Genomic DNA, 9,789 nt, shown 5'->3' on the forward strand with positions numbered 1-9,789 from the left:
ACAAGAAGCAAAATAACATAAAACCTCTTGTTTTCATTTCTTGGCGTTCATTTTGATAAATATTATATGCACATAGCTATTAAGCCTTTGTGATCCTCTCCTAAGATTATCCTCCTTTGGTCTCACTATGTGAATGTCTAGAGTCATGCATGGTTTATCATGCCCAAGGATATATTTTTTTGTCTTTTACCATCCCATGTGTTTATTTGTGGGTTTATAGGCACTTTCTAGTTTCAACAAATGAAGGAAACAAGACTTTAAAAAAAGGCTTCTCAGAAGAAGAATGTCCAATAGACACATGAACAAATGTTTAACATCTCTGGCCATAAAAGAAATGCAAATCAAAACAACACTGAGATTTCACCTCACCCCAGTTAGAATGACCATTATCAAGAAAACTAACAATAACATGCTGGCTTGGAAGTGACCAAAAGAGAACTATATTAAGTGAAGTAAGCCAGAGGCAAAGTATTAACTTTTGAGAAGACAAAAATAATTATCTCTGTCTTCAATTCACTTGATTGAACCTAGAGCTAGTGAAAGACCGTTTGAAACAATGAAATAGAATCCAAGGAAAGACTAACTGTGTTCTGCTGGAAATGACAGAAAAACATATAATATTCATTCTTAAGTAATCTTTAGGACATAAAAAATAAACAGAATAAAGATGTGCATAAATAACTTCACTGAATAGAGTGGGGACATTTCAGGACAATTCTTAAGAAAGGACGCATGAAAGTCATGCAACAAATATATGAAAGCAAACTTCCCAAGCTTCTTGCCATCAGAAGTTCACTGATGTGGAAATAATATCCATTTAGATAAAGCTGACAACAATAGTGCCATGATAGGAGACTTAAAGAAATCAAAGTCATTAAGGTCCCTAAGAATGGCTAAAACAATTTTAAATAATGGGAAGCATTTTAATAAGACCTCACTACTATAACTAATACTATGAAATTAAATGAAACCAGAATGTTAAAAAACTTGCATGTAAAAATACTATTATCCAGGCTGAAATAGTAATCCAATTATTACCCTAGATGTATATTGTTGATAAATTTGCAGCAGTAGAATAACACAAATAATTAGAATAACAAACTTTTTATATTGAAAAATCTGGTGATATAAAGATTTTTATCATTTGCCAAATATCAAGCCTTAGTAAAGTTTAAATATAAAAGAGTAGATATGTTACTTTTTATCTATTCTTACCTTCATAAAAATGAATTATTAACAAAATTTTAACTTAACTCACACCTAAAGTCTAGCTTCTCAGAAGGCTGAAATCTAAAGATCTGGGTTTGAAGCTAGCCTGAGAAGGAAAGTCTGTGAGATTCTCATCTCCAATTAACTACTAGAAAACTGGAAGTGGTACTATGTCTGAAAGTGGTAGCGTGCTAGCATTGAATGAAAAAGCACCCAGGCCCTGAGTTCAAGCCCCACAACTGACAGACAAAAAAAAAAATGAAGGATGCAAAGTCCTACATTGTGCTTGTTCTCTATTGCTGATTTTTTTTTAAATCACTGAGTGATTACAGGGTGGGAGTTGAAAATGCAAATCCTGTGGAGTTCCTGCATAATTATGCTCCTTAAAATTTTTTAAATACATAAACACTGCTGTGAATCCTTTATTTTGCTACACTCATTTTTATTTCTAAAACCCAACCACAAAATATAAATAAGAAATGTTCTGTAAAAAAAAAATTCTAAATACAACTTTCTCACCTAAACAAACTAGTGCTAACTATAGGCCCAAAGGACATGAATATCATTTGCTATTTTTTACCCTTCAAAAATCACATTGCACTAAAATATTCGTTCTTAATGTAATATTTTGTTATTTTTTAATTTTTTAAATTTTAATTAATCCTGTGTCTTTTCTATAGGAGCAGGGGATGATGGGACATAATGCAAGAGGCAGGGCAGGGATGTGGAAGGTGGAGACAAACGCTTTGTCTTTGGAGGCACACACACAGAACAGCAGGCTGCGGGCAGGCGGCAGCTGAAATGAAATAAAGCAGTGAGCAGTGTGAGGAGGAGAGCTCTTCACCACGTTTAGTCCCGTTTGGAATTCCTGGTATTTATTGGAAGTGATCAATTAATTGGCTTGAAAGATAATATATACCCTAGCATAAGTCTTTTTAACTGAACAAAATTGCTTTTTGATTGCTTTTTTATTTTATAAATATATATCCTATGGAGAAAGTTCAAATTGAAAGACTCTTTCTTTTGTAGTTACTATCTTTGTGCCAATCCTGGGGCTTGATTTGAGGCCTTGCACCCTCGTTCAGTGATCTTACTCATGGCTATTGATCTACCATTGGAGTCTGCAGTCATGCCACCAGTCTGGCATTTTACTGACCAATTGGAAATGGAGCGTATCAGACTTTTCCACCTAAGCAAACTTTGAAATGAGATCCTCCACATCTCAGCCTCCTGAATATCTAAGACAGTGGGTGTGACCCACTTACACCTAGCATATTTTTTTTCTACTTTAAACATATGGAAAGCTAGATGCTAATCAATTGAAACCCACTCTTTATTGCCTTGGGGAGAGGTGATATTGGCTATCAGCTAGATGGAGAAAGGTAAGACGGAAAGGAAGAGAATAGAAGGAAAAAGAAGAAAGAAAGGAAAGGAAAAGGTAGGGAAATTAGGGGACGAATGGAGAGGAAAGCAAATAGCTTAAAGAGAAAAAGGGTTCTAGAAATCAGTCTATGAATTGATTCATATGAAACACAGTCTTCACAATTTTAGTCACCTTAATGTCATTATGTGTACATAATAAAACATGCAATCTGACCATCATGACTAGATCTGGTTACATCTATTGTCATACTTATTCCTAGCCAAGAACATTCTTTCTGCCTTTAGGAGTTACGTCTTTCTCTGGTGTCTCTAGCTGCCTGTGAGATGTGGAAATAAGTTGTTTTTTCCAGGTGGAGGGTCCAGAGTCACAGGAGCTACAGTGCAAAAGACAAACTAGAACGAATTGAATGAATTGAGAAAACAAAGGATAGAGTCCTGCCATGACTACCACTTAAATTACATAAAATAATGACATAAAAATTACCTGATCGTTCTCATCTATGGGCAATATGATACAAAGATGTCAGAAGCATCACCTGAGAATGTGGCACATGGGTGAAATGTGATCCTTGGTTACAACAGTGTCATAGTGACTGGAAGCTTTTCTTGGGGACTGAAACTGCAGTCATTCACCACTCCAACATGATGTGTGGTACAGCATGAAAACACTCATCTCAAATAACAGAAAGACCTACATGACTTCTCATGGAGAGAGTAGGGCTTCCTTAGAAATGCATGGGAATACCCTAGTCCCACAGTCCCTAAAAAAGACCACTTGAGTAGGAGAAACCTCACTGATGATCTTCTCAGGAACTAGTTTATGCTGGGAAGGAGAAAAGATTTGCTAATGTTGCCTCAGCCTGCCCCCAGAAGGGTTAGGGAATTACCATCTTCCCTCTGTGGAAAAATTGAAACTCATTAAAATGCCCACATCAGAGCATTCTGTATGTGGTCATGGAAAATTACTCTGCAGCTCTCATTCCTGCCTATTACACCAGGTTGATCTCACTATAGTCAATTACCCCCTACGTGTTTGTGCAAATGAATGAACACTGTGGCTTCTACTCCGTGTTTTTACTCTTACAATACTACAATGGGCTTGAAGAAGTTAAAAATAATATTGAAACATCACAGGTTTCCCCTTTAAAATACATGGATTTTCATGTCTTGTATATCAGTTAAAAATAAATCTATTCTTTGGAAGCAAAAAAAAATATTATCTTTAACTCTCTATTTCCAAAATCTGTATCCTGCCTAATCAGCACATTTTCTTTTCTACTACATTTTTTTCTAGATCACTGTGTCCAATTTTACTTGAATATTAGAGATGCTATGTCCCCTCAGCACAAGGAACAACACCATTTGCAGCCATGTGATACTATATCATGTGTGCCCCTACACCAATTCTTCTAGGAGGTTTAAAGGAAATGTCTTTTCTGACCCTTGAATAGGTGATGCCACATAAGAATTACTTAACTTCTATTACAAGATTTCAGCCCTTTAAAACTGAGTCTGGAGGAAGTGCCTCACCCCTATATTCCTAGCTACTCCAGAGGTTGAGATTTGTAGTTCAAAGACTTTCTGGGCAGGAAAGTCTGTGAAACTCTTATCTCCAATGAACTGCCAAAAATAATCTAGAAATGGAGCTGTGGCTCAAGTGGTTGAACACTAGCCTTGAGCACAAAATTACAAAACCCAAGCTTGAGTTTAAGCACCATGACCAGCATGAAACAAAGAAACAAGAGAAAATAAAAAACAAAAACCTCATCCAGTGATCCTTTTGGATACAATTATTAACATATTTTGTAATTTAGAAAATAAAAATTCTGCCACCATTCTTCAAAGTGAATTGTAACTACTTAGATAATGTTGTTTGGAAACTATCAATTTAATGCAAAAATCACAAATAAAAGACTAATATGCCAGGTACTGGTGGCTCACACCTGTAATTCTTGCTACTCAGGAAGTTGAGATCTGTGGATTGTGATTCAAAGCCCAGGCAGTAAAGTCCATGAATGAGACTGTTATCTCCAATTAATCACCAAAATCCTGAAAGTGGTGGTGTACTCAAAGTGATAGAGTGCTAACCTTGAGCAAAAGAGCTCAGGGACAGAGCCCAGGCCGACACAAATAATAATATAGCCAGGAACTGACAGCTCACACTTGTAATCCTAGCTACTCAGTAGGCTGAGATCTGGGGATCACAGTTCAAAGCAAGCCTGGGTAGGAAAGTCCATTGGACTGTTATCTCCAATAAACCACCAGAAAACCAGAAGTGGTGCTGTGGCTGAAGTGGTAGAGCACCCATCTTGAGCTGAAGAGCTAAGAGACAGTGACTAGCCCCAGGTTCAAGCCCCACGACCAACATAATAATAATAATGATAATAATATAGCTATTATTGTTATACTTTGATTTACATTTAATATTGTATAGAATTTTCTAAAATGAGAGTAACATCTTCCATAACATACATATGACCAGATAAATGATGTTAAGTGAAACGAACTCCAAGATAGAGACGCAAGTGGTTTTTTCTTCCTTGCTATTGTTTCTAATGTTTTTATAAGGTACCATCTGATTTTTTTTGTTGCTTTGTATGTTCTTCTACAGTATAACCCCTGTTTTCACTGTATTTGATGTTGGTATAATTTGGGGAGGGGAAGGGAAAAAAACAAAATGTTTAAATAAGGATACAGGTGGACCCATTGCAACAATGAGATGTACAAGACACTGTTGAACAATGAACTTTACAATTTAGGCAGGGGAGGAGAGCTGGGAGGAGTGTAATGGAAGTGGGAGGGAAGGGATGGTAGAGGAAAAACAAAGGAGGAGGCAACAATACTCGATAGTAAATGTACTCATTAACTTGTTCATGTAACAATAACCCTTATGTACAGCATTTTCACAATAAAAAAATTAGAAAAATTGGCTTCCATTCTTTGATAGTAGATATTGTCACACAGAGAAAAGCTACCAAATATGGAAGTAGGCCTTTAGACTATAAACTCTATGAAGGTATGAGTACTAGGTTTATTTATTTGTTGGTTTCAAATCTGTGTCCTTATGTCTCAATAACTGGTGAATAAATAAATCCATTTCTTAAGAAAAATTTCAGTTCCATGATGTGTTAAAAATTACATATACTTCGTAGTATATAAAAAATGCAGGAGTAAATCAAAAATGAATTGAAACAAAATGCCAGCATGAACTCAAAAACATGCAGGTTGTAATGAAAAAAAGTGACTAAGTCATTAAGTAAATATTCCTTGTCTTACAGGGATGCCAAGCATGCCCTCCCCATGGCAAATGAGAAAGTTCAAGTGGAAGGAAGTGAGTTCAGTACAGAAGTAGCTAATAACAGGGAAAATTCACAGGACTGACTATTTAATGCAGTGGGTGTCATTTTCTGATAATGATAACAGTGAGGGAGAAAAAAAGACAAATGGGAGCTTATGGTTTAGCTGTGATATGTTAATTCTGAGTTTGTTTTAAAAATGCACAGCATAGTTCACTTAATATAATTTTTCCAAGTCTTTCCATTTCATAACAAATGGGGCTATGACATTCTTTCTGATGGAAGGCACAGAATTCCCTTTTACATATATATACCACATTCTCTTGATCTATTCATCTACTGAGGGACATCTGGGTTGGGTCCATATCTTAGCTATGGTAAATAATGCTGCAATAAACATAGTTGTGCTGGTAGCTTTAGTATGGCCTTGTTTGTGATCATTTGGGTAAATGCCCAAAAGTGGGATTGCTAGGTCAAGTCATAGAGGAGCTCTATGTAGAGTCCTTTGAGGAACCTCCATATTGCCTTCCAGAGTAGTTGAACAATTTTCACTGCACCAACAAGGCAATAGTGTTCTCTTCTGTCCACATCCTCTCCAACATCTGTTGTTATTAGAGTTCTTGATTTTAACCATTCTAACTGGGGTCAGGTGGTATCTCAATGTTGTTTTGATTTGCATTTCTTTTCTGGTTAGAGAGGTTGAGAATTTCTTCATGTGTCTATTGACCATTCTTATTTCCTCTTCAGAGAAGTTTCTTTTTAAGTTTTTAGCACACTTATTTATCAGGCAGTTGTTTCTTTGAGGATTTGTTGACTATGTATATATGACCATATAAGATGATGTTAAGTGAAATGAACCCCAAGATAGGGACAATTTTTTTTTCTGTCTTGCTGTTGTCTCTAACTTATTTATAATGTATCATGGATTTTTTTGTTTCTTTGTATGTTTCTCCCCCCTGCAATATAACCCCTGTTTTCACTGTATTTGATTCCAGTGCCCTGCCTCTTGTATATACATTTCTCCAATTTGGGGAAGGGAAAAACAAAATGCTTAAATAGGGATACAGGTTGACAGTTGACCCATTGTAACAATGAGATGGGGGGTGGGAGTAGCTGTGGAGGTGGGAGGGAAGGGATGGTAGAGGAAAAACAAAGGAGGAGGCAACAATGCTCAATAGGAAATGTATTCATTACCTTGCTCATGTAACTGTAACCCTTCTGTATAGTATTTTTACAATAAAAAACATACAATAAAAATGCACAAGCAGAGGTGTTGTACCTTAAATAATTAAATGTGCAGAGATAAAAAAGGTTTGTGCTGAAATATAAACCTGGATAAAGATTTTATTTTTTCAAGTGATTATGTTTTAAGAGTTGCATTCTGTCTAAACCACAGCAAAGAGAGAAACACAAAACTTCAGACACTTCTAAAAGAGGAGCAGAAGTGCAGCCATGGAGATCAGTTTATTGTGTGCGGCTGGGGCTCCACAGAGGCTCAATCAGAAATGCAGTTGGCTGAAAGAACAATGTCACTGATAAGGGTTATGAGGTGTGTTTTGAGTTGTTCATTGAAACACAAAATACTTTAGTTTCTGCCAAGGAAACAATTATAGTAATATCCATGTAGCATATGGTTAAATCCATTAAACAACCCACTAAATAACACGATGCTTAGAACGGTAATCTCATTTTAACTTGTACTGCTTAATTTTGTTCAACCCTATAAGGAGAAGATATGAAGTTGTGCAAAATATTCCACCTGCCCAATTCTGAAATCTAAGCTCCAATTGAATTTTCCTACACAAAACATACTTGCGGAGTCATGATTTGCAGAATTTTCAGAATGACCAAATCATTCATAAAGACACCCCCCGTTAAAAAAAATGCATCATAATGTGCCTCTCCCAAATATCTTGATAATCAAAAAGTGCAGCTCAACGTTTTATTCCCTAGAATTTTCTTCAGTGCTGCCTTCACTTCCTTGTTCCTCAGGGTATAAATAAGAGGGTTCAGCATGGGGGTCACCACCGTGTAGAAGAGGGAAACAAACTTCCCCTGGTCCTTGGATCGACTCTTGGCAGGCTGCAGGTACATGAAGATGATGGTTCCATAGAAGATGGTGACCACCAGGAGGTGGGAGGAACACGTCCCAAATGCTTTCTGTCTCCCAGTAGCTGACTTGATCCTCAACACCGCTTGGGTAATGTAGCCATAGGAGACCAAGATGAGTGACAAGGGCAGCACTAAGAATAAGACACTAGCCACAAAGAGCTCGGCCTGGTTGAAGGTGGTGTCCACACAAGCTAACTCGATGAGCACAGGGACCTCACAGAAGAAATGATCCACTCGGCGGTGTCCGCAGAAGGGCAGCTGTATGGTGAGGGTGGATTGTACCAAGGTGGTGGCCACTCCACTGAGCCATGCCATAGATGCCAGCATCATGCAGAGCTGGGGATGCATAGCAAAGGCATAATGGAGGGGTCTGCAGACAGCCACATAGCGATCGTAGGACATCACGGCCAGAAGAACACACTCAGTGGATCCCAATGCAAGGGAGACATAGAGCTGAACCACACAGCCCCCATAGGTGATGGACTTATCTGAACCTCGAAGGTTGACTAGAAGCTGAGGGATTATGCTACTGGTAAAGCAGAGGTCCAGGAAGGAGAGATGGGACAGGAAGAAGTACATGGGAGTGTGGAGCTTTGAATCCACAAGGGACACTAGAATGATGGTAGTGTTGCCAAGAAGGGTCATGAGGTAAAGGAACAAGATTATCCCAAAGAGAATCAATTCTAACTGAGGCTGGTCTGAAAAACCAACCAGAATGAAGCCAGGGAGGTCACTGTCATTACCCCACCACATTACTCTCACTGTTCAGAGACAGAGTCACATCCAGCAAAACCAGAAGGACTTTATATCAAATACTTAACAGCTTCGTATTTGAGAAAATAGAATTATGTATATATATGTGAAAAGACCAAAGTAGAGAATACCAGTGGACTGTATCCTTCATTTTTCCATCAAACATCATGTCCCATCTGGTGGCTGCATGTTTTCCATACTCCTTGAAGATAAAAGTTTTAAAAAAAAAATCAATCAGAAGTGAAGTTTTCCTTAAGTTTGCAAACATCATTTGTACTAATATTGGGACTTGAACTCAAGATCTTGCACTCTTGCTTGGCTTTTTTATTCAAGGCTGTTGCTCTACCACTTGAGGTGTACCTTCATTTCTGGCTTCTTGCTAATTAATTGGAGATAAACATTCTTTCTGATTTATGTGCCCAGGCTACCTTTCAACCAAAATCTCAGCTCTCTTAGTCGCTAGGATTACATACAAGTTGGAACCACCAATGCCTGATTAAACATCAGTTTTAGGAACTATAAGAAATACAGGAATGTAGGATATTCCTAGAGTTCACCAAATGCACAAATAAGTTAGGTGTGACAACACATGTCAGAGTGCATGAGATAATATGTGTGTAATGTGGATATGCACAGGGCATGAGCAATCTGCACAGGGAAGGTTCAGAACGAGTTGAGGGAGTGCTTGTGTCGCTCTCACAGAGTCAAGAAGAGAAGCAAGCCAAGTCAAGGGAATTAGTTAAATATTTGAGAGTAAGAATGGGAAGGGGAAAATTGGGGATAATGATGGAAGGGGTGACATTGATCAAGAAGCCTTTTGCTCAAACCTGATTTATTATAACTTCTTTGTACAATTTATTCAATATAAAATAAAAATTAAAAATCAACATCAAATAAAATAATGGCTTGAAGAAATATGTCATGGAATGGTCATAGGGAAAACAAGGAACTAGGTTTTGGGAGTAACTACTATATATACTGGCTTATCACGTAATAGAATAAAGTTCATGCAAAATAAATTTGAATTAATTTTTCA

General features: G+C 37.4%; 1 protein-coding gene across 1 annotated transcript; it reads right to left on the reverse strand.

The window, feature by feature from the left end:
* Positions 1-7,808: 7,808 nt before the first annotated feature.
* LOC122103938 (olfactory receptor 2G2-like) lies at positions 7,809-8,753 on the reverse strand. The gene has a single exon (XM_042674622.1). It carries the CDS (start codon positions 8,751-8,753, stop codon positions 7,809-7,811), a length of 945 nt encoding a protein of 314 aa, XP_042530556.1.
* Between the last annotated feature and the right edge of the window lie 1,036 nt (positions 8,754-9,789).

Source organism: Dipodomys spectabilis, unplaced genomic scaffold (genome assembly GCF_019054845.1).
Source record: "Dipodomys spectabilis isolate Male_0828 unplaced genomic scaffold, ASM1905484v1 ptg000019l, whole genome shotgun sequence".
NCBI classification, from domain to species: Eukaryota; Metazoa; Chordata; class Mammalia; order Rodentia; family Heteromyidae; genus Dipodomys; species Dipodomys spectabilis.